Here is a 26,179-nt window from a genome sequence, read left to right on the forward strand (position 1 = left end):
TGTCAATCCCTAAAAGAACCTCCACATTTTAACTGTTCTTCTACCACTTACTTCAGATAATGCATCATCACTGGTCTCACAACTGTTTTGTATACCATTCCTTTCATTCTGGCTCATATTCTTTTAACACATGATCAAATCAAATTAAATTAAATCAAATCAAACTTTATTTAAAAAGCACTTTTCATGCATTAGAGCAGCACAAAGTGCTTTACATGATAAAAACATCAGTTTTTGTATCATAAAAAACATAATCACACCCAATGTTAATCACAAAGCACACACACCTAATCATACTCTCTGGCATACAAGCTAAACATGTGTGACATTGAGTCCCAACCCCCACCCAACATAAACTGTTTCAACACGGTATAAATGTAAAAATGTCTTGGCACCAGGTGAGGAAATAATATCCTAGTTGTCCATCTACACCAAGAGCCAGCCCAACCCACGACCACAAAGGTTGTCACCATGGGAACAACCCAGATCAGGGCAGACTGTGCCCACACCACAACCAAAAGACTGCAGTGCAGGGTCTTGACGGCACTGACAAGTACAAACCCCATGACAACGACCACGCAGTCAGAGCACGCATACCGATGCAGAGAACCCCTATGAGGAAAACACTGGAGTGGAAAAAATAAATAAAACAAAGCATATATAAACTATATATACATATATATATATATAAGTTGATCATGCACTTGTAAAAACAGATCAACAATAAAATCAAAATTAAAATAAATAAACAAAATACAAAATTTAATACCTAAGTAAAAGGTAAAGATGGATTAATTAAAAGTGAATAAATGAAATACAAATGAGTTATAAGCTATGCTATGTGCTGAGCCTCTTTTTAAAAACATCAATAGTCTCTGCACCCTTGAGGCCCTCAGGCAGGCTGTTCCATAGACGTGGACCAATGGAACGAGGCCTCACAGGAAGTTTTAGTTCTAACTTTAGGAACATCTAACAGGTCGGTACCAGAGGATCTCAGGGTCCGTGAGGGTTCACACCTGACACTTTTCTCCATTCTTTCCAGCCTACTTATACACGTCTGTTCTCTTTTGCACAGTCTTCATTGCTCTGGTCTTTTGACCCTAATCCTCCACCTTCTTTACTCTCTGTAACCTTACCGTACCACTTGATCCCTTTCATTCCCACATATGTATTATGTTTTGCTGCTGCTAATCTTCATCTCTCTCCTTTCCAGGACATACCCCCAATCATTCAAGATTTTCCTCCACCTGTTCCATTTTCTCACTACAGATCGCAATGCTATCTGCAACCATTATAGTCTACAGAGATTCTTGTCTAACCTCATCTGTCAGTCTGTCCATTACCACAGGAAACAAAAAAGGGCTTGAATATGACTGTTGTTGTAGTCTAAACTTCAACTCACCTCTGTCCTACATCTGTCATATGTACACTGCACCTCTCTGACATATATTTCCACCTCTGTATGGTGAATGGCAACCTTATTTACAAAGTGGAAATTGGAATTTCCAGCTTCGACCCAGTAAATATAATAGAATCTCAATAAGGAGTCACAGTATAAAACATTCAGCTAAGTACTTGTTGAGCTTTATTAGCTCAACTTCTTCTCATGTTGAGTGAACTAAATAACTTAGAAGTTAATACCAAGACAAAAATGAAAAGGAGTTTTAGCCTCCCATTTCTGAGGTACAGTGAATGCAGTATAACCTGAAGTTGAGGCTGAGTGGAAAAACAGAGGGAGGAGACTGGATAACCTCGCAGAGTGAGATAATTTACCCTAAAAATCTGAAGGGCTCACTTTCTGCCACATTTTCAGATATAAGTGGCCCAAAGCAAAATGACAGGGTTGTTTTCCTTCTGAGTTTTTAAGTTGGCTGAAGCACCCAAGTATATGGGTGTCTGAAAAATAACTCTTTTTTTCTCAGTACAGAAAAAAGTGAAGGTATGCATTTTATGTTTGTTTGCTTTTTTCCATAAAAATGAAAATTCTTGTTATGAACAGCAAAACCTCCTTCTTAATCAGCTCATCAAATTTTAGGTTTGAGCAATGCTAACAATGGAAAAGGGAAAAGTGATTAAAAATCTATTTAAAAGGGAATAAAATAATATCAGGACAAGAGGAATTCTCTCTGTTGTGTAGGTTCACTGCCTCTGCTTTTTTTAGCATTTTAGCATTTTAGCTCTGATCAATCTAATCTTTCCAGCCCTAATCAACCTCATCAGGACAATTTATACGGCCAAATTTAACATTTCCAGCTCAAGTGTTCGAGATAGTGAAAACAGAAAAATGTTTTAAAACATGATCCTAAAGTCTCTCGTGTTCATGAAAGAATGAGATCCATGCAGCCAGTGGGAAAATCATCCATGCCCCAGCTTTTAGGATGAAAGAAAAAAAAATAATTATCAGCAAATAAGAAAAATTACAGTACTGTTGTGGGTCCCACCTGATTTTTTTTTTTATTATTGCCTGTCACTGCCACAGCATGTACAAGTAAGTGAGTAACAGTAGATCAACAGACAAACTGTGGCTGCACCTGGCAATTAGACACCTGAAGCCACTGAAGCGTTTTACCCAGGAAGTCTCTTACCGGCCTCTTCTCAGTCATGAGTCAGCCAATGACTCATTAGAGCACAGGTTTAAAAACATAGTAAAGTTGGAAATTGAGTGCAGTTTTGGTTGGGTGTGTTATTTATTTATTTATTTATTTATTCATTCATTTACTCATTCATTCATCACAATGAGCAGGAAGGCACACAAGCATTCAGAATTAAATAGAATGACACCACAAAACCTGTGTGTATGTGTATGCTGTAGCCAAACAGAAAATATATACAACATACACTATATATACAAGGGAAGCATGAAAATACATAAATAACTGAAAATTTACATTAATTTTTAATTTACATTTGTCTATTTTCATACAAAGAACCAGCCAACAAAATACCAATACAGCAGATCAGTGAGGACTTTACCACCTAAGAAACACCAGTGCAGCGAAAAGAAAAAAATAAATAAGTAATAACACCAAGCACATTTAATCTTTTAGGTCCTGAATGTTTTCACCGAAACAGAAGACAGGCTTAAAAACGTATATATGTGTGTGTGTGTGTGTGTGTGTGTGTGTGTGTGTATGTGTGTGTGTGAGAGAGAGGGGGGGGGGGGGAGAGAGAGAGAGAGAGAGAGGTTGAACATAATTTGGCAAGCTGTTGCTTTATTAAGAATTTGCAAAAATTGGGACGATATCAACCATGAAGAGCCTTGAAATAAATACAATGTGAAGACATACTTTCTTATTTTTATTACTATTCTTTCATCCAGGCAATTTGTATACTTTGTCTTGTGATATATGCATATAATGTGTACAGAAGAGTTTGAAAAAAAATCCTTTAAAAATTGTGATTAAAACAAGCAGTTCTTTAGTTTTATGTTCTATTACTGGTTTTGTCTCTTTAATGACCAGTAATATCTTAAATGGCCTAAGTGTACTTAGCACAGTTTCATAAACTGTTACATAATGCAGGTACATGCTGTTTACGTCTGTTCCGTCTGTCATATGAGTGACTCGGTTTCCCAGAGTTCCTTTCTACGCAGGCGCAGATTGCGTTGCCTGACAGTGGTAAACAGACGTCAGAAGGGAGTCTTCGCCTCGAGTCAAAACAAAACAAAGCAAAACAAGTCAAAAAGAGAGGGAAGAAGTATATTTTTGGACCGCTACAACGACACGAAGTTTAACAAAAGTGTTCACCGATTGGAAATAGCTACTTGGGGGAAGTTATCTAAAGCTTTTCACTGACTTTTTCACGGATTGTGAACTCTGGAGTAGCAGGAGCTTAAGCAGCTAACATTACGGTGGCTATCGTGCTGATTTCAAAGTACGGAGACTGGGAGCCGACCGACCTCCGGGCGACACAGCTTCAGGCAGCACCTGGGTACAAACTGCGAGGTTCAATTACAGAAACGGCTGGGTTAACATCGGTCGCAATCCAGGCCTCGTTCGAGAGGCTTTTATAGCGCTTCTTCGAGCATCGTGTGCCGCGGTAGGAGTGTGGAGAAACATGGCAGATGGTGACATGCGCCTGTCCGCAATGTGGCGAATCGTGCAGACCTGAGGCTCGGACTTTTCTTACTACATTTTTTGTTCTTTTCACATTTTTAACTACCGTAAACACTATAAAGCTCTATCCAAGGGCGCCTTTTTCTTCTGCTTCTTCTTCAAATTAGCTTGTTTGTATTTTCCAGACAGCCAGCAGAGACAACCGCCAGCGTCTCTGAACTGTTGCTACACTTTGGGGCAGCACAAACCGGCTACTCGGACAGGCAGCGGCCGGGTATTTTCACTCATAACTAATTCAGCTGCAGTTACTATTGACTGTTTGTGGACTAGTTGGGTATTCTTAAAAAAGAAAAAACGTTTTAACTAAGTTTTTTTTTCTTGTCTTTGTGGAGAGCTTGTTGTTTACAAGTACAGGGGTTGTCATCAGGAGCTCCTTTGTAACGGTACCCAGCTAATCCCTGTGTGCGTAGTTTTACAGTAAAAACATCGCGTGTGTTGACATATTTGGCACGAAGTAATTCTGTATTTTGATTCATTCATTAATATTGATCGTGTTACAATTTTTATAGACATTTAAATGATTTTTTTAACCTTTAACAAAAACTTTTAATCGATTGTTTATAATTAGGAATGGCATTATTTTGTATGCAAATACATTTCAGACTTTTTTCATTCATTTACAGATGAGCCAAAACCTCTGTACATTCAGATGTTTTGGTGCTCACACCACTCCCCCACTTTTGTTTTTATTTCATTCAAACAAAGGGACTCCCGTCAGCCCTCCTTCACTCTATACAAAACGGAAGGTTTATGATAGTTACTATTAAGGAGATTATTTGGGTTCCCTAATCTCCAATCTGAGGATTAACCGAGTCCATTGGTGTGTCCAGATTATTGCGTCTCCTTTCTGGGCCCCTCAGTTGACACCCCCGCCCTGGCTCAAGGATATTTTGTGTGTGTCAGAAAGTTTGGAAACGCGTCACAGATCAACTTTTAGAAAGGTAAATGTTGTAAGTGAAATCCAGCTTTGTCAGAGGAAGTTTTAGAGAGCAACCATGGAAGAATCATCGATGCCCCCCATTGACCCAGATTTCGAGCCACAGAGCAGACCCCGTTCTTGCACGTGGCCGCTCCCAAGACCCGATATCTCGGTTGTCAAACAGGAGGGGACGGATGGCACTGAGTCCGCCGCCGGGACCCCGCCCGCTGACGAGGACAAACCCGAACCGCAGCAAATCACGTCTGAGCCCGAGAAAGCGTTGGCGTCTATCGAGGGCGGGGTCGTGGCCGGTGTGGGCGGAGCCAGCACGACGCCCCGCAAAGGATCTTCCCGGCGCAACGCGTGGGGGAACCAGAGCTACGCTGATCTGATAAGCCAGGCCATCGAGAACTCTCCGGAGAAGAGGCTGACCCTGGCTCAGATATACGAGTGGATGGTGAAAACAGTGCCTTATTTCAGAGACAAAGGAGACAGCAACAGCTCAGCAGGCTGGAAGGTGAACACATCATTTTAATGGTCAATAAGGAAAAAAGTAAATTCATATTTCCAATGGCCGTTTTTGTTTATTTGAAATTAAATACCTCTTCAAAATGTTTGAGGAGGCCCACAGTTGATGTTTGATATTACTTGTAGCTGTGCTGTCAATATATACTAATATAGTCATTTTACATTTATCAGTTTTAATTTGCTGTAAGCCTAAATACAGTAATTGTTATAATTATTAGTCTGTATTTGTCTCCTAGTTTTTACCACGTTTTCTGAGTTTATAAAACAAAGATGTACATAATCAGATGCAAACCAAAAACTGAACATAAAGTTAGCAAATATGCTGAATGAGTTTATCTACCTGAATATTCTGGCTTTCATTTCTTTATTCTTGATGCCCTGTCACCTGGAGGTTGCAATTGCATTTTTTTCTTTTCATTTATGACTAAAACATGAGTTTTTTTTAGTGTAATTCAGACTTTAGTGTTTTATAGTGTTTATTTTAAACTTTCTGTTTGACTTAACTTTTCCCACATTTGGTTTTCAGAATTCAATTCGCCACAATTTATCACTCCACAACAAGTTCCTAAGAGTACACAATGAATCGACAGGAAAGAGTTCCTGGTGGATGCTTAATCCAGAAGGAGGGAAGACTGGAAAGGCTCCTCGTCGTCGGGCTGCCTCCATGGACAACAGCAGCAAATTGCTGAAGAGTCGCATGAGGGCCAAGCAGACCAAGAAGGCGGCAGGAGCAGCTGGTGCCGGAGGAGTAATGCAGGGTGATGGCAGCACAGGTTCAGCTAATGCTGACAGCCCTAACTCGTCCCAGCAGTTTCCTAAATGGGGGGTCAACAGCAGCAGCCCCTCGTCCCGTGGCAGTCTGGATGACAATGACATGTGGACCACTTTCCGCCCTCGTACAAGTTCTAACGCCAGCACCCTGAGTGGACGTCTGTCTCCCATCGCTCCTGGGCAGGAGGAGGATGATAACCTGCCTGAGGATGGACTGTTGGGGAGATACACAGCCAGCAGCTTGAAGCCCACCCTCACTGAGACTCTCATGGAGGAGCTGGATCTGATTGACAACCTCACCTTGATGACTGGGCAGCAGGGAGGGGCCAGCCCCAGCACAGCCCCACCAGCACCCCCCACTCCACTGCCTTCAGCCTCTACTCTGCTGCCACGAGGCTCCAGCTTCCCCTCCTTTCATCAGCTGCAGTCATCCAGCCTCCCACAGGCCCCCTCTCACACCGGGACCCCAGCCCCTGTCTCTCTTTGTGGACCAAACAGCAAAGAGCCTACAGCCTTCAGCAACTCACTCTTCAACATGTCTAGCTCCAGCTCTCGTGGGAGCAGCCATTACAGCACCCATGTTCCATCCAGCCTGGAGGCACTACTCACCTCTGACTCCCCTCCTCCGAGCGATATTTTGATGACTCAGGTGGAGTCCCTCATGCCCAATCCTGGAAACGTGGGCCAAATGGGCTTGGGCCCATCTATGGTGGGTGTGAGGCCCAAACCCAACCAGCTGCTGCTGGGTAAAGGGCTTGAGCCAAACACAGTGGCACCGATGGCGCTGCAGGCTCAGATACAGCCACAGCAGCATCACCTTCACCACCAGCAGCAGCAACACCAGCATCACTCTCAGATGGGCTTGGGGATGATCCTCTCAGGTATGTCTCAGGACCCATCGCACGTCTCTGCTCTCAAAGACCAGCACGCCCCTGTGCCAGCCGTGGGTTCTCATCACACAGGGCCCGTTGCCACAGCCAATCCTGGCACAAACCTGCAGGGGATGAGTCAGCTCGGAGCTCCGTCTTACTTCCCCAACTGCCAGGACCGGCTGCCCACAGACTTGGACATAGACATGTTCACTGAAAACTTGGATTGTGATGTGGACTACATAATCAACAGTGACCTCATGGATGGAGATGGCCTTGATTTCAACTTTGACCCCATACTGCCTGGAGGTCAAGGCTACACAGGCACAGCCACTACACAAGGCTCCGCTCACAACTGGGTGCCCAGCTAATTCTTCAACCCAACATGCAAAAATTAGTCAGGTACATCAACTTTTACTCCTGGTCTGTAACTAGCAGAGATGATAAATCCATTTAAAATGCAATTAAGCAAATATATTTACTTTGAAAAACAGAGAAACCATCTAAATCTTCACATTTGGTAAGCTGGAGCTAAAATTTAGCCTTGTCTAAAAAGTAATGGATAAAATACGTGTTTACGGTATGAAATCAAAGTTATTTTTAGTCATTTTCAGCCTCATTAAGATAATTGTTTGAGTTCTACTGTCACACATACTGCTACACATGCATGTAAATAAGATGTTAAGTGCATCACTGAGATTATCTTTATTTATGAACCAATCAGCAGCAACACAGATGACCTTTGTATCATCTTGTCTTGCAGAAACTGATCTTCAATCAGCATAACCTCACAAAATGACAGAACAACCAGTGCATTCCTCCTCCCAGCTGGTGGAAGATAACTTTTTTTTTTTAAATACAGAGTTCTCTTGGACTTTAAACAGCAAATCCAGGCCTCACTCGCGTCATGTGCCAAGACATGCAGAGGACAGGGAGGAAATTCAGGCCACTATGCACAGTTTTTCTCAATTATTTTATTCTTTATAACACTTGGCAACGATTTGGCTGCTAGCCATTTTTCTATAATACGAACAGATGATTTTTAAAGATGTTTGACATAATATTTTTGGAGTGAAAAGACAAATCATATACTCTCCTCTGCTGGGAGTTCACATTTCAGTCATATTGCACCAGAATAGCTTAATGGTGGATACAGTGACACAGATATTGCTGAAGCGAAGCTGGTTTTTGTAGACTTTTTAAAATGTTTTTGTGGAGGGGGGGCAGAAATGGCCAGTTTTGTGCAAATTTTTACTCAGCATGAGTTTTCCGACGAAATGCTATTTGACCACCTGAACACAATCTGCACCTATCTCCAGAGAGAGGAGCTTCGAGGGATGGGCTGTGATCAGGTGGAAGATAAAGACTGGAAGACTGGAGATATAAAATGTTTCAGTCACCAATGGCTTCACATCTCACCCGGACTTCCTTTAGATTTATCAAAGACAGAAGAAAAAGTTTTAATGTTTTTTTTGTTGTTGTTGTTGTTGTTTTTTTCTCCATTTGAATCCAATGACTAAACAGTTAATAGTGTAGTTTGGCATTTGGCATTTTTGACTTGACTTTGGTGTGTTAGGGTAGATGTAAGTTAGAGGGCGGTGTTTTCAAATCCCAGATGTGCAGATAAATTTAACAAGAAAAGAAGAAGAAATGAGATTTTTAAATCTATACATGGGGCATTCAAGTTTTTTTGTTTTGTTTTTTGCTAGCGAATGATTGGTTGGCCAAGTATTATACTGTCAAAGACAGCAGAATGCCTCCTCTGTCAAATAATATACCTGATTTATATATTTTCTTCTCCATCTTTTCTCCTCAAGTCTCTGCATTTTCAAAGCACTTAGGTTTCCTGTGATACAGGAACCCCAAACTATGAGAATACATCCATTCTTAATGTGTACCATTTCAGTTTAAGAGAGTATGTTATCTTTTAAAAGAGAGGTGTAATATAGATGTTGCACATGTACTTGACGGCACGCTATGCAGACCTATCAGGAGAGGTAAATGATATCTTGAAGGAAATTTGAAAAATCACTTCTTGAAGGCTTTTGCTATTTAACATGGTCCTGATAAATTGTTAGGAAGGGGAATTAGGATGCTTCTCATTTACTAACATTAAAGAATTAATTCAGAAGAATATATTTGATTATAGTTTTAATATACAATTTAGATGGAAATGAATCAGATATTAATACATATGAATATATTACTTTTTTTTTTTTACATTGGAGGAAGCGTACTCATAATTTTAACGTAATTTTCTATACATTTATTTTGTAAAGGATGAGAAGATGCATGTAGATTTTTTTTTTTTTTTTTTACATAACCAAAGGAACACTAATTTTGCATTTGCATGGTATTTAGGGAGTGCTTGGGCTTGACACAGTATCCTTGGTTGTACATAAGCTTTGCAAAAGTTGCCTATAACTTTTTTTTTTTCCTCTCTCTCTTGGACGAATGAGGCAAATACTTGATTGTGTTAGCCACAATTCCCAGCCACTTGCTTGGTGCTTTTTCTTATGCTTGTTTGTTTTATTCCAAGAAAAAATCTGGCGCAAATGCAGCAGTATGCCACAAAATTCTCATCTCAAAATGAGACTCATACAACAGTTACCTCTCAGAAGAAAAACAACCGGAAAGACAGCTGTGCACAGATGTAAACGGATAATATCAAAAGCTATTTATTTTGCACAATTCTTTGTCGAGGCAAACTGGAAACTAACATGCCACATCTTTGTTTTCCTGGAGACATCTCTGTCTTAAAAAGAGCTGATCTGAATTTCACTTCCTTTTTTGTCCCTCCTTTTCTCCTAAAGGAAAATGTATTCTGTCTGTCCAGCGATGCATATCAATACTAGCCTGTCCCATTTTTTTTAGCTTAGTTTTTGTCTGCCAATATTTAAAACACTAGTCTTCAATTTATGTTTCCTCTTAAACTTTTGTGTATATATATTTTTTTCTTTTTGTGATCAGACATAACAGCCCCTGCAATTTAAACTCATCATTTCACTGTAGCTGTGTGGATTTGTTAGCCTCTGATTTGTATAAAGCACTCTCCTTTTCCTTTCATAAATGTTTTCATTTTATTCTTCTTCTTTAAATGGTGCTAGATGATTTAATCTGTGACGTAACTGGAGTACGCCACGATGCAATGATGCATATCAGGGCCTTCGAATTTTCCCCACTGGCAAATTAGATCTAGGTTAACGTAGAAGTAATGGCACAATCAACAGCCCCTTTCCTTCTTTCTTTTATCTTTACATGTCTAACAACTTGGCCACTTTAATCGAAATTCAAAAGACCAACTTGTTAAAAAAAAAAGCATAATTTCTTATTGTCAATCATAACCTTAATTTTGTAGATTCATTTGCATCAAATCTAATTTTTTCTGAAATAATGGCCCGTAATGAACAGGTCTGCGGTGGCTGCTTTATTCTAGTTTACGGTTACTGCCTTGAAGCAGTCAGTGTGGTGTTAATAATTCTTATATCTCTCCTTATATAACAAAGCTATGTACTTCTTTCAGTTGTCTTAAAGTAGCAGTTAGTCCCTGTATGTTTTACACTTCAAAATTCCCCTGTTTGTTACAGCATTTAGTTTTCAGCAAGGGTCATTTTGTGTTTTCAGTACAGGCAAATGGGAATGATGAGTTGTGTGTAAGCCAATTAATGTCCATGATTTTTAATCATGTTGATAGTTCTTCTCTCATTCTGTATCCCACTCTTTTTTTTCTTTACTCATTGTAAAGTCAGCCAGAGACGACAAAACAGTTCTGAACAGCAGAAACCAATTCAATAAACTGTTTAACCCACTTTGACTGTATTTTTTTATTTGGTGATCCTAGAAACGTCCACATGTCTGCAACTAGAGGTCGCTGTTGTTCTAGATTTTTTATTTTTATTTTTTATTTTTTTTGGTGCGTGTGTCACAATATCTAAAGACAGGCACATAGATGTGTTTTGTACTTTTGGTGGGATTGTCACATGTGAGTTTTTTATTACATAATGGGACCAAAAATATTTAATCAATGGTTGGCAATGAGAAAGCTAAATCAAAGTGCAAGGGGGTGGAGCGAACATCTATAAGCCAAAGTGTGTGAAATGATCAAATTTCAGCATATGATCTGTATCATCCACATTGTTTATACTTTGACACTTGGCACCTACTTAAACATTTTGACACCCGCTACACCCCCTGCATAGCAACAGCACTTCCCTACAGTGACAACCTCCCCCTACAGGAAAGTCACGGTCCTTCAAAAACCTCCTCAGCAAGGCTCACTCAGCCACCAAACTCCTGTGTTTCCTGATGCCATCTGAAGGAATCTGTGAAAAACTACCTCAATCCACAACAAACTCCACCCACAACTCACAAGATCCAACTGATTTAGTCCTAATAAATAGGTTCTTTGTTTGCACTCTGACTGGTCACAGCTCTCTTGGGATAAATGAGTTAGACCTTCTCAATATTAGAAGAGGAGTACATTAGTAATTACGCTTCCAATTCCAAAAAAGCAGGGATGCTGTGTAAAAAATAAAACAAAATGCAATTATGCGTAAATATCTTAAGCCCATATTTGATTTTCTATAAATCCTCAACAATATATCAGATGCTGAAATGGAGATATTTTACTTTTTTATGGAACATTTTAGCCCATTTGACATTGATGGCAGCAACACATTTTTTTAAAAGTTGGATTAAGTTGAAGTTTAACATTGTGCAGTATTTTCTCTTCTTTTAACAACTGTCTGTAAAAGTCCAGGAAGTGGGGAGAGCAGTGGCTGGAGTTTTAAGAGAGGATTGTTGTCTTGTTCTTTTCTGATGCAGGGCTGCTCAACAGTGCTGGATTTTCAGTGTGTCGCGATGCTACAATTTTGCTGGTGAAAGCCTGGACTGCAGGCAGGTCAGTTCAGCACCCAGACTCTAGTCTGACACAATCAACTGACTAACAATGTAAATGTTTAAGATCATGAGCCTTCAGGTTTAATCTCTGGCCTTGTCCCATGAGATTCCTTCCAGATTCTCTAAATCTTTTGATACTATACACTGTGGATAGTGGGATCCAACAAGTCTTCACAATTTCAAGTTGAGAAACATTTTTTAGATGCATTTTGTCACAGGCTGGTGAACATCAGCTCATCTTTACATCTGAGGCTATGCTTCTCTGAAAAGCTTTTATACCCAGTCATATTACTGACCTGTTACCATTTAACATAATTAGTTCTCAAATTCTTCTCCAGTTGTTTTTAATCTGTACACATTCCCTTTACATCCTTTTATTGCCCCTATTGTTCCAGTTTTTGAGACAGCATCTCAAGTTCAAAATTAGCAAATTATTTTCCATCAAAATGAGTCCTGTTTTTAACATTTTAGTTGCAACTTTTAAGGAATTGAGGTTGGATATTGGAAGGTGGATTGGCAAGGTTTGACAAATAAAGCCTGAGTTCCCAGGTCCAAGAGAATCTTGTCAGGTGAGTCTGTTGAACATCATTTCCACTGTACATTTTCCAGGAAAGTTTTTATAAGTTGAAGGTTTTGAGACTGAATCAAATTTGAGCATATTTTTATGTTATCAAATTAAAATGGCTCAAATGAAGGTTGAAAGTATGACTTGCAGCTTTCTTTGGGGCTGTTTGGTTAAGGGTTTGTGCAATTTGGTAAACAGACCCAAACATGACTTTATAAGGAATACTGTGTGAAAGAAGATAAAACAGCAGACAGCAGTTATTTTCACAGAGCATCTTTATAGAAAACAATTCTTCACATTTTCAAAAAACATTTTTTTTTGCCTTTGCACTTTGCTCTTTTTATTATAATTTTTTAATTATTATTATTGTCCATTTTAACATCCATCTGTGTCGAAGGCTCTCACTGAGTTGCTGAGGCTTGTAGAAGATGTCCAACAGGAAACATGGGCGTTCACAGTAGCAACATTTATCAGAAATGTTGCCGACAACCAGGAAAACAAAACTGTTCCCATTCAACAGTCACAAGTTTCACACTAGTTGCAATGACAACCCACATTCAGCCTCAGCAGTAACATCTCTCCAAAATTGAGCAGCGCTCCAGTTTCAGCCTGAAGGCACCTGTGTTAACAGCTCTTTAGCGTTTGTCGATATGCACTTGTTTCTTTTCAACATCCTACAGTCGCTAATTCTAATTCTACAGTCAGCAAAACCTCTACGTCTATCCAGGCTGTAGTACAAGGAGGTCCTACAGTCACACCCAGAAAAACACAAAAGTACTCAGAAAGTGACCAAAAACTGTAAAAAATGAAAGACAGGAAAAAGAAAGATACAATTTGCACATTGTTCTGCTTTGCAAATTATAACATGGAATTTTACTTAAAAATAAACTTGATACAGTCCATGCAAAAAAAAAATAAAAATAATGTTAATCTGAACTTGGAAACAGTGTAGATCTACTATTGGGTATTTCTAAATGATCCTCATCTGTGAAATTTGAATTATTTATTCCAATTTGACTTAACAATCATTTAAGTAAAAAGAGGATAAACCCTGCGAATGGCTCAGCTTAAGCATCACTGTAGTAAACAGTTCACTGACCTCCTCAGATTTGTTTAGGGCAGTGGTTCCCAAACTTTTTCCCCTAAACTGCAAACTACTTCAGGTAAGTTGAGCTTTAGATGAAATAGAAGCTGCTTTAGTAAAACAACTCTATTTACAACAGTTAGGTCGTTTGTTTCTAAAGTTATCAAAAGGATTTTCTTTGTGTTCAGGATCAGAAGCTCCACAGTGGGGTTTTAACTTGTGTGGCTTCATACAGTCAGATGCTGATATTTTGCGACATACAACACACGTGTCTGGCTTCATTACCCACCATGTTTCTTTTGGAAGATGAAATTTGTTAATTCACCACCATTTGTCCATTGATAAATTTTGTCCATATTTTGCTAGCTGAGCAAAAAGTTTTATTTAGCCTAGCTGCACCCCACCTGGTATAGCCCCCCTTCCCCCACCACCACCACCCAGTTTGGGAACCACTGATTGAGGTACAAATGTTTTGTTCTGCAAACATTGTCTTCAAAATTCTTCTGTCTCAGCCCTGAGCTGAATGTTAAGAAAAACAAGGGTTGGCTGAATTCTCTCAAATGGAATATTACTCAGAAATGCAGGGTGGAGGACAAAAGCAAAATCTGAAACTTTGAGGACAAAGTCTAAAATTTACAAGGTGGAGAAGAAAGGCATCGGACCCACAAACTTTGTCTTAATGTCTACTTATGAGCTACATTGCATTATAAATATATAAAGTTTAAAAAGTGCTTATTAAAAGAAACTATAGTTATGTGATAACTTCCAGCAGTGTCACGGCCGTTTGTTCTTGACCAGCATTAATACAAAATGTCAGGGAGAGTTAAAATGTTGTCTCTCAGTCCACTGAATTATCCTCCTCCAACACTGACAAGGATTGTCCATTTAAAAAAAATAAAAACAAAGGCCCTGGTCTCCCATTTACATTCAATCAACTTCTACAAAAGAGTCTTTTTTTTTCCTTATTTTTGGGGAAAGCATAGTTAATACAAAAGGAGACTTGTCTAAATAAAAAAGGAGTGTTGGCCACTAGAAACACACTGCTCCAACCACGCAGTTTCCCACAGACTAAACAGGAACACAAGACAACAGGTAAAATGAATATACCTTCTAATAATTGCACATAACTTTTTGAGAGCCAGAATCTAAGAGGACTTCACAAAAAGACAAGCAGCAGGAGGGATAAAGAAGGGGGAGTGGCACAATATGGTATAAATACATAAAATTTGAAAGAGAGAAAGCACATTCATGAGACACGGCTACGAACAATCGAGCTCTGTGTCCTTAAAAAAAGAAAAAGAAAAAAAAAAAAAGAGAAAAGTGCCGCTCTTGTCCCACGTCACTGTCTGCAGTTCAGATGTCTTCGTGCCTCTGGGTCTCTCTGTACCGGCAAAGAGTTTTAACTTTGGGCCTCTCTGAGAGCTCAGGCAATCATGTACTGAGTGATGGCTCTCAGAGCGTAAAGCAGCTCCGCCTGTAGCCGGGCCTCCATGATTAGTAAGTTTATGTGTATCTGAGAAGAGGAAAGACAAATGCTCAGATTTTGAAAACAAAGCTGATGTAACGTCATGTTTAACTTACAGAAAAAGGACAAATATTCCAGTTTAATCCACCTTTAACAATCTGTGAAAACACTCCTACCCTTTCTGAAGTTTTTAGCGGAGTCCAACTCAGTGGATACTCTGTTGTTTTTGTGGCATCTGGAAAACAAGCCACGGCCTTGATGTACAGTTTTAAATCCCGCTCCAGCAACTGGTTCACTTCTCCATAATCGTAGTCGTCATAGCTGTGATCAAAATCGCGCACACATTAATCCGCTAATTATCATGATAAACAGGTTTTGTGCATGTACAACATTCTGTTATCAGCAGGATCACAGAATGAAGTGGTTTTCTCACCGTATTCCTAACACACAATGGATGTAATTCCAGATCGCCCTCCTCAGGTCGGGACTGTGGAATGAGGGGAGGGTGGTAACACTCCTGAATCTGTCATCCAAGAGGTGCCCTATGTCAGAGTACAATCTGTTGACCAGGGAGAAGCCATGATCTTCCCATGAATAGTCCTGCACAGAAAATGCATGAAGTTAGCGCCACACGATAAATACCACACCCTGTATGTCTCTGCTGCTGGTCAAAGAAATTTATTAAATTATTTTCTCTCATGTCTTGGCATTTGTGAATTAACGTGTCAATGTGGTTAAAAAATAAAACTGCTACAGACACCACATTTAGATTGCAATTTAGGTAGTAACCATGTGGAACATCATGATACACAGTTGTTTACTGACGCATGTACAGAAGCAACATCCTCACCTGAACTCTCAACACTTGGAAGTGGTCCTCATCCCTGCGGGCAAACTCCTGATAGCAAAAGTCAGGGTCTGTGATGAAACGCGACGGATCTGCCAAGCACATTATCTCCTCCTCATCTTCCATGTCTAAAAAAAGAGATGATGACAGCAGAGGAAGGGTAAAGAGAGTGCATCATGGCTCATGAGGGGGTAATTGCTCAAGTTTCATACCATGTGATTCACACTCAAGATAACCATCAGAAGTGAGTGTAAACATCATCGTCTTTGGTATGTAAGTGTGTGTGTTTCTGTTTTAGCAAGTTCACCTGTTTGCTGGAGTGTCTGCGTCTGCAAAAAGCGCTCTTCTCTCTTCTCGCACTCCTCCTGGGATTTCTGGATCCTCTCCTTTAGACACACCATGTCACAACTGGAGTCCAAAGACTGACAAAAAAATACAAGTCGATGCAAAAATAAAGTTAAATGAACCATCATGCATACTACATACATTTTTTTTACAGAACTCCAGATTAATGTGATGACTAAAGAACTCTGGTAAAAACAACTATAAAAAGATTCAAGAGTTGGTGGATGGAAAATTAAACAACTCTGCCCGCCCTTATGAACTGTATGTCCTGAGATTAAAAAAAAATTAATTATATATGCACAATATTTTTGTTTGGATAAGCAATAGAATCTGAAATATCTTCCAAACAGTTCAGACTAAATGATGCATTTATTAATGCTAAAGATAATATTTTGTAAATAAATCTATGTTCTGCATCATTAAAAATAAAACAAAATACACTTTAGATGTAGCTGAGCATTGCAAACATTTAAGATGACTTTTAAAGGACAGAATGAATTTATGCAGCCCTTTAGGGGTTTTTGTTTACCCGTCGTCGTGTTATATGTTCAGATGGAGTTGCAAGCGACTGGGGCACATTAGTGTTGCCATTGGCGGCATCGAAGAGGCAAAGCGTCGGCGGGGTACCATTGGGAGATTTGGAGAAAGGGACAAAGTCAGAGTCCGTTTCGCATCCAAACACAAAGCTGCAGAGGGAGTGGCAGTGAGCCAGGATCACTACCGCCTGTACCAGTTCAGCCAGCGACCAGCACTGCTCACCTGCCTTTAGCAGCGTCTGCAAATAGACAAGACACAAATAAAACACTGCAATGATCACATGATTATGAGAGGAGAAAAAAAAAGAAGACAAATAAATTACATTTTAAATGATTATTCTCCCAAGTTTAACTGTACGGTCTATATACGCTTTGCTATATGCAGTTAGTCTGAGGTCTTTTTCCTCATACCTGAATGTGGGAGCAAGTGGTGAGCCAAGGTTGGTGCGCCAGCACCTTGTTGATGTGATCAAGGAGGCGAAGGCGAGGGGGGGCCGCCTCCAAACCCTGCAACCACAAAGAGTCCCCGCCCACCCTCAGAAACTGGGCTGAGTGCAGGTACACCAGGTAGTTGCAGTGATGTTGCGCTGCAGCCTGGAAGGGAAAGTTAAGGAGGCAGATTTCACCAAATGACAAACTCAAAAAAGCACGTTTCATGATAAATCTGCATCAAATTGGTATGATCCCTGTCCACTTTTGCTGTTTGTTTAGTCTAAAGTACACCACATGAAAACTAGTTAGGTCCTTAATGTGCACCCAAAACAGCAAACAGGTCACTGACCATGATGGCAATATAATGGCGGTAGGGCAGCGGCAGGGGGCCATCCATGTGCAGGATGTAATGCTGTGTGCGCAGGAAGCTCTCCAGATACTGACGGTGAGACGCCATCTGCTGGGACACGGTGTCCACACTTCCCCTGCTGACCAGAGCTTTCATGAACAGAAGCGACACTCGTTCCTTCTCTCTATTCATCATCACCTGCAAAAGCCAGAAAATAAAGTAAAAATAAAAAATTTAAAAACTTAAAAACAATCAAGTTGTTTATTATTGCAGTGTGCAAACTGAGGACTTTCCACCGATTCGTTTTCTTTCTCTCTTTCTTTCCTTTATTAGGATCCCTTTTAGCGGTAGCAAGAAGACACAGCTATTTTTCCTGGGGTCCTTCATAAATAATAATCATTTATACAAACTAAACAGTTAAGCATCCACAAACAAGTAATATATAGTTTTTTCGTGGTTATACAAGAGCAATGAATATAGGTGCTACCTTAATATACAAGCATACATGCACACTATCAGTATATAATAATAATAATAATAATAATAATAATAATAATAATAATAAGGGCCTTGGAATTATTTTAGCAGCATGCACAGCACTAGCATCAGTATGCCAACTTAAAAAAAATAGCGATGTTTACAATAATATTATGACAATAATAACAGAGCTAAAACAAATCCTTATAGAGACTAGCAGCAAATTATCATAATATACTATCGTGAAATATTTTGGTGACATTACAAAGTACTGTTTAAGTATAAATTTAGTGCTATTAGATTAAATATTCATTGGAAGTACATTCCATTCATTCATTCCTCTAAATAAAACTGTTCTTTTAATAAAATTACTTTTACAATAGGTGAAATTATTAGCTACCACAAGTCTTGATTATGTTTATCTTTGCTAAACCCTAAATTCTGATATAATTTAGAAGGGATCGTAGTTAAAATTATGTTCCTAAAAATACTAACAATGAATAAAGTAATCCATTGGCATTAAAAACACCTATTTAAATTCCTTTACATTAGAGTAACATTTGCCTTATAACTACAACCCAGTGCTGTGCGGGCTGCTCAGTTCTGAACCATCTGAAGTTTATTTATCGAGTCACATGAAGAACTGTCAAGGTATGATAATATCAATGCTTGGGTGGTTTGCTTTGTTACATTAAATGTTAAAAACACAGCACTTCCTTTAATGGATAATTTTACCAATTTTAGCTGTCATTTTGTTGCTATGTGTATCCCATAATAGTCTGTCATCAATAACTATGCCCAGAAGTTTAGCCTCATGTGCCTGCTCAAGAAGCATCCCCTCAATCTTCAGATTCAATTGTGGGTCATCGCTGATACAATAAGAAGAATCAAAAAACGTGCAGTTTGTTTTTACTACATTCAAGAAAAGCAGATTTTCTTTCACCCACTGGACTACAAGGATGTCGTTTAGTTCACCGATTGTAGGTGAAGATTAATATAAAGTTAGGTCAACAGCAAACGGTTTTGGTGTTTCCAAAATAAATAAATCATTTGTCATTCATTCAATCTCTGTAACGCTTCGTCCATCACGGGTAAGCTGGAGTCTATCCCAGCATTTTTAGCAGGTGAGAGGTAGGGTACACCCTGGACACGTTCACCAGTCCATCGCAGGGCCAACACAGATAGGGACAAACAACCATTCACACTCTCACTCCCTCCTAGGGACAATTTATAGTGACCAATTAACCTAACATGCATGTCTTTGGACGAGGGAGGAAGCCGGAGAACCCGGAGAGAACCCACGCTAAACCATTTGTAAATATACTATATAAAAACGGTCCAAGACAGCTATCCAGCCATAACATTTAAGTTTGCTAATCAACAGTTAATGGTTAAATAAAAAAAAATCAAAAGCTACAAAAACATCTTGCATAACACTAATTTCTTTGCATGTGTTTCACTCAGCCAGTCTTCTTCGTCCTAAAAGTAGTAGCTGAAAGTAGTTGCAGCAGGCGAAACATTGTGCCAAAAGAAAATTATTCCATTTTACGAGTTAATCATTTTGGTCGTACATCAGGCAGAAAGGCCCTGAAATACAGGTTAGAGCTTTTTCTTGTTACTCCTGGTTGGACAATCAGTCTGTCTGAAGTCATCAAGCCAACATTTTCTAATATGTTTTACAGACAAAAGTATTATGTCGATGAAGAAATGAGATACATTAACTGATCTCTAAGAATTTATGTACTCTTTTTGTATGATTTCATCATTACACTGATTACTTGCACATAAAAGCTACTTTGGAAGCAAATAAAATGGACATAAAATCCATCAAAACCAAGCTGACTTTCTTTATGAACATTTATGAGCCTTCGATTTGTAGCCAAGGCTTCTTGGCTCAAAGACAAGGTTGGACTTCAGAGTCAACACCATGTGATGATGGGCTCAGACTGTGTTTTGGACTGGAGTCATGTTCCACACCTTAAATCTGCACAAGTGGGACTGTCTTGGAAGAAGAGCAGCTGTGATGCTGTGAAGTCAGCAAGTGAGCACATTCCTGACATTATTTGTTCTTCCCCAAATGAAACAAGCAAACAACAGCATCTCAGCTGACAAAGACGCCAGGGTAGTGGCTGCGCTGTGATTTGCTCCACATGAATCCACTAAATATTCATTAAATGGAGACAAAACACTAAGTTAAATGTTCACTTGAAATCAAAGTGGAGACAGTAAACAATCACAGCTGAAATAAGAGGAAAGAAAAAAAAACACCTAAAATTGTGCTTTGAAAAGGGGATTTACACATTGGGAAGAGGCATAAATGATGAAACTGATGTGAAAGTTGAGCTTAGGAGGCCTTGAAGAGGGAACTGTGAGAGCAGCAAAGAAATGGATAAGGCCAAACACACAAATATGGGAGCAACTGGGCTGAGGAGCCTAATGCCAAGAGAAACAGACCCATGTGGAGAGGGAAGCTGGCTTGGCCTCATTGGCACAAGCATTTATTAGCTCTCTCCATCACACAATGGCCTCTAGGAAAAGGTGTTTGGGAGCTCAGCCATGGAGATGAACTTAGATCTCCTGTATGCGAAACCCAGGTGCACAGCACTGATCAAAGCAAAATTGTTTGCTGCAGTCTAAACTGTATGAATGTTGGCAAAGACTTCTTTTAACAACACAAACTGCTGTCTAGGATTACTACTGTCCAGTCAGACACCTTCACTTACATCACACATGTTAGAGGCAAAGCATGACTAGAAGATGTTGTTACCCAACGTAAGCACTGTAGGGCTCTTTGGCATTCAGTACCATGTTTATCTGGCTAGAAGACTCATGTGGTATTTCACTTCTCCCTGCAATGGATGAAGGTTTGTGCCTGGTCCAGCAAAAAGCTCCACCTCTCGACCTATATAGAGTCAATGCTCGGATCTTAAAAAGGCATGTTAACACTGTACACATAAAACCCATTCATTTACATTCATACACCAAGTGATTGAGAGGGGGGAGGGTGTGGCGGCACTAAATTAAACATGCTTGGACCCTGACCTTTTTTAGCCTGTCAGCGCACATAAGAAATTGAGAGGAGGGAATGTAGAGTGCACAGGTGCCTGCCAATCAAAGACCCACAAGAGCACATTCACATAAGTATCTCTCCAAACACAGGAGCTACTGATTAGTATGCTGAGCCACAGAATCTAGGTTACTGTTCCATCAAGCACAGACTGGCTTGATCACTGAAGGAACAGTATTGCACCAACCAGCATTTCAGAGGCCTATATCAAATAGAAAACACCCTTCAAGCACAATTCCTCAAGGACTTTACATGTAGGGAGGCATAAACCTTTTCCCTCCTCAGTCTGCCATTGAAAGAGACCCTTTGTTTTCCTTTTAAAAATAATTTCAAAAGAAAGTTTTTTTTGTTGTTGTTTTGTTGTTTTTTACTGTAAACATTGAAGCATAGCTGTAGTACCTATGGAAAACACCTCAGACTGGACACATTTAAGGCTGCCATTGTTCATGAAAAACAGACAACTGAGATCCCCTGATGCAATGACAAAACCTTTTTAAAATAAAAGATAGGGAGAGCTAGTTCATAGTGTAAAAGGTTGCATGTGTTAGATAAATTATGGTTAAAAACTACAAATCTGTGTCCTCAACTGTGAACCTCCTGCCCTCACAAGCCACTAAACATTTAAAAGGGCTTCTCTGAAAGGTGGTACAGCAGTTGTCATGTACATGTAAATGTAAATACAAGCTGAAGTGTGTATAAAAAGAAGTCAACTCTCTAAAAGCCAATGAGTTTTAAAGAGTCACATTTTTTAACCTTTATTAAATAAAAAAAAACTTAAGTGAGGAAATGTGATTTGTCATCATTTGTGACAACCAAACAGGAAATTGGTATTTTGTGTCATTTCAAACATGTCTGGACAAAGTCATCAGAATTTTCAAAGCGAAACAGGAACTACAGTAGGTGTGAGCAATGGTGAAACAGGAAATAACACATCCCACACATTAAAACACTCTGCTGACAATACAAAAACTAAAATAATTTTGTTAAAATTAATTCTCTAAAATACTCTAAAATCTCCATCACAAAAAGGATATGTCAAGCTTATATCACTATCTTTAAATAAGCCTTTTAGGTTTTAAAGTTCTGTCATGCAAATAGTCTACCCATCTTCAAAATACAAATCTTTATCACCTTAACTAATCAATATTTATGACTAATATACACTGTGGGTAAAGCCTCAGATAGACATCCTTTGCCAAATCTGTATCCAAACACAAAGATTCATCTTTATTGCCTGAAAACAAGCCACACAAGCTGCACACAGCTGTACTTTTGACGAGGCAGTGCACTCAGCATTGTCCACCCACATGAAAAGAAAAAAAAGGTAACAAACGTGTGGGTGGATGTATAAAGCAACAAGGAAGACAGCTAGACAACTGGATGGAATAACAAAGCACATCTTGCTTTAACATACTGTATGCAAATAAACCTAAAAGGACCCAGCAACAGCTCATTTGGAAAAAGAGCAATTGTGAAAGATTGATTGTGACAATGTTAATGTATTTAGATCACAAGATGCATTAAAACTGAAGGCTTGCCTTTAAATTTTTTTAAAAACTTGTCACATAAGGCTTTTCTAAGCAAAAATGCAGATCATTTCTTGTTTAAAAAGAATAAAAAAAATAATGAAAAAACAAACAAACAAACAAAAAAAAAACTAATTTCTTGCCACTGGAGAGGTCATTTGTATATTGATCATAGTGTGGCATGAAGCAGGGATGAAATGAAAAACGGGTGACGTCACTAAGGGGAGAAAAGGTGGATGGAGACAAAGAAAGGCTTTGATAGCTAGCAGACAACACAGCAGTACTGTACAAACAGCAACACGAAGCAGAGCCCGGGATCCAAGATGACACACAAAGAAGTGGAAAAATTATGCCAGCATGAATGTGTAATTTGTATAGTGTAGAAATGTGTGGTGGGCTGCAGGAGGGGGCTGGTGCAGATACAGGAGAAGAACATTCAATCTGAATTCCGACTGAGCCTGAATGGGGTCTGTCCTTATCATGCACTGCTGTCCTGGAGGCATTAACTCCCTTCCCCCTCACCCCACCTTCATCGCCGGAAACAAACAGCCAGGGACGATTTTGGCTCTGCAACCTGAACTCAAGGAGTAATGCAAAACAAACCAGCTGCACCCCTGAGTGGCTTGCAGAAGGCAAAAGAGGGAAGGGATGAGAGCTGCACATACAGCACAACCATGACAAACCAAACAGTTTGCAGGATTTAAAAAGGCAACTGCAAGCCCACATACAGCAGATGAGTGATCTGTCAGTAAACAAGAGGCAGGTAGTGCAAGGACAATAGGCAGGTTCAAACGAATTTAACTGATAAGAGACTAATTTATTGCTGGCCTCATTCACCAACACGCAAGAGGGGTGTGGGTTGTCTAAACTACAGATATAGGCTGAGTTTACATTGGTTTATTTTAACAAATACCTTTAAGTAGTTATAAACTGTCATCTTTCTTTGAAATAATACAAATGCTCACTGTCTGCACCCACTCTGAGAAAACTGTGTCCAAATGCCAGATGAAATATAGCACATAGGCTACTGGACTTAACGACAGCGTTGCTGCTCAGACTACTGCTTGTTTTGTTCCATTTCTGGACTCTAATCTGCAGCAAACATGTCTTTTTAGGCTGCTTTCAGAGCAGCGCCCCCTTTCTGTTGCAAGTTGAAAAAACAACAGTTAAGGAGAAAAACAAGTTTGATTGGCAGTCCAGTTTAGAGAGAGAGAGAGAAAAAAAAAACCGCACAATGAGAATCCAAAATATAGGAAGGCAGCAAACTGGAATAAAGTCGCAACAATCCCAGTCTATCCACTAGTATGGTTTTATATCTCATATTGGAGCACTTAAATGGTACTGCATTACTTCACAGCAAACTGACACTCTTTTCTCCCAAATCCTGGTATGATGTCATTTTCACCTGCAGCTTCCTCCACATACTGGAAAGTCTAAGCCGTGAAAACACGTCCTTGTTCATTTTCAGCAAGATGGAAGTCAAATTTAACCACATATTGAAATTAGATACCCAAATCAGCCCCGATGAAACAACAAAGGCAGGGCAGTGGTTACACTTCTGTTGCAGCCGTGTCGACGTAAATGACTCTAACCCAGAGCCGTTTTAAGTTAAAACGTTTTTTTTTTTAGCTGAACAGTAACGGATGGAAGCTGACGAAACGCTGCGAGCTTTACGTGACATTTTAACTGCTAGAGATGGAAACCCCAATTTGCGTCTGGATGGGGAGGGAATGTAACAGCTCATGATCCTGGATTACACCTCAAAAACATTATTTTTCTGTTTCAGATGTGATTAAAGTCTAAGACCCTTGCCCGGCGACCCTTTGTCTGAGTTGGTAAGCTATGTCAGAAGTTTGGTAAAGCTATTTTTTAATTTGCTAACGCTAGCTAACTGCTCTACTTTATGTTACTGCCCCACTGTGTTAAAAAGTTTAGACTAAAAAGGTAATAATTCTACGTAACTTTTTTATCCCATCTGCTAGCAGTCAATAAAATGACATTTAAAACTAATAAAATGTCGCAAAATTGTCTCTAAGCATCTGTTAGAAGTTTAGCTTTTCTTTTCTTTGGCAAATGAATGAACGGTTCTCGCTACTCGGTTAGCTGCTAGCCTAATGTTGGTAAAACTTGATTTAGCCAACTATTTTACACTCCGGGCAACGTCGTCATTATAACCCTACCTGTTTCTGGACTCGCTGGCACTGCGATCTTAAGGGGTATTCCATTTTACTCGTACAGATGATCATTTTCCAAAAAAAGTAAAATAAAAAAAGACTGGAAAAAGTTAGCTATTGCATGGACGCGTCTGGAGTCTCTGTTAGTGCTCTTAGAGCTTGCTAACAAAGATAGCCGGTCCACCGCTGATTGCTGCCAGTCTGAAGCTGCAGACTGGACTAACCGAGGAAAGAAAAGCTTCCCAGAGCAAAGCTGACAGCTCCAGTAACAGTGTGCCCAATCAAAGCGCAGGAGGCGGAGCTGGCTGCCGGAGGGGTATATCTAAATGCTAATGAACATCTGCAAACAACAGCGCAGAGGCAAAAAGAAAGAAAGAAGAAAAAAAAAGAAAAAAAGAAAGAAAAAAAACAGGCCAAGGCTGAGATAGGGTCGGACTACCAACTTCATAGCAGTTCCTTGGACCGTAGCGTTATTCTGAAGGAGCTTTCTGTAGAGGAATTACATTATAACTTTGCTGTTTGGTGGACATTTAAAGTTAGTCATTTCTGTGCCACCCACACAGATTATTGAGCAGGTCTGTAGCTTAAGGAAGCTCCAGTCTCATTCTAGAAACGTACAAGAAAGAGACACAAAAGAACCAAAAGATAAAGTGCGTTTATCATACAATACAAACTTATGCAATCAAATGAAAAACTTAAGTCTTGCTGAGTTGGGAAGCCAAAGAACAAAAATGGGTTTTAAGATCATTTTTAAAAGTAGGCAGTGAAGGGGCCTCTCCAGTGTGCAAAGGCAGGTTCCACAGTTCTGGAGCAACAATAGAGCAGGCCCTGTCCCCTACGAGCTTCCTTCTGGACCTCAGTACCTGCAAAAACACCTGGCCAGCTTACCTGCAGACCGAGAAGGTGAGTAGGGGTGAAGAAGTTCAGAGGTAACTTAGAAGTCAAAATGTCTTAGTTACCTGTTGGAAAGCTAAACTGGGACATTCATCGAAGTTGAATTTTGATTCTGGAAGTTAGAGAAACTTCATCACCCCCAAAATCTAGCGAAGCTGCCCTGTGCTTAAAAAGTGGGGATAACTACAGTAATAAATCATTTATTATTTCTTCTGTTAGTTTGTGTCTCATAAAACTAGCCACACCTATGGCTCTGACCAGCCTCTAACATATTGCTGCAATGTTTGTATGTACAAAATATGCACAATGCATTATAT

The 26,179-nt window shown here is 39.6% G+C and overlaps 2 protein-coding genes across 2 annotated transcripts; one reads left to right on the forward strand and one right to left on the reverse strand.

Moving 5' to 3' along the window:
* The first annotated feature begins 3,596 nt into the window (after positions 1-3,596).
* foxo4 (forkhead box O4) lies at positions 3,597-11,010 on the forward strand. The gene is made up of 3 exons (XM_041990298.1): positions 3,597-5,551; positions 6,089-7,604; positions 7,966-11,010. The coding sequence occupies exons 1-2, from the start codon at positions 5,111-5,113 to the stop codon at positions 7,571-7,573; spliced, it is 1,926 nt and encodes a 641-aa protein (XP_041846232.1). The 5' UTR covers positions 3,597-5,110; the 3' UTR covers positions 7,574-7,604; positions 7,966-11,010.
* Positions 11,011-14,633: 3,623 nt separating this feature from the next.
* On the reverse strand, positions 14,634-25,173 carry sesn4 (sestrin 4). Its single transcript, XM_041990821.1, has 9 exons — positions 24,975-25,173; positions 17,725-17,922; positions 17,355-17,537; positions 16,937-17,182; positions 16,370-16,484; positions 16,066-16,190; positions 15,649-15,815; positions 15,392-15,536; positions 14,634-15,263 (listed from the first exon to the last, which is right to left on the reverse strand). Exons 1-9 carry the CDS (start codon positions 25,038-25,040, stop codon positions 15,174-15,176), a joined length of 1,335 nt encoding a protein of 444 aa, XP_041846755.1. The 5' UTR covers positions 25,041-25,173; the 3' UTR covers positions 14,634-15,173.
* Positions 25,174-26,179: the final 1,006 nt, after the last annotated feature.

The sequence above is a fragment of the Melanotaenia boesemani genome, chromosome 7 (assembly GCF_017639745.1).
Source record: "Melanotaenia boesemani isolate fMelBoe1 chromosome 7, fMelBoe1.pri, whole genome shotgun sequence".
Classification (NCBI taxonomy): Eukaryota; Metazoa; Chordata; class Actinopteri; order Atheriniformes; family Melanotaeniidae; genus Melanotaenia; species Melanotaenia boesemani.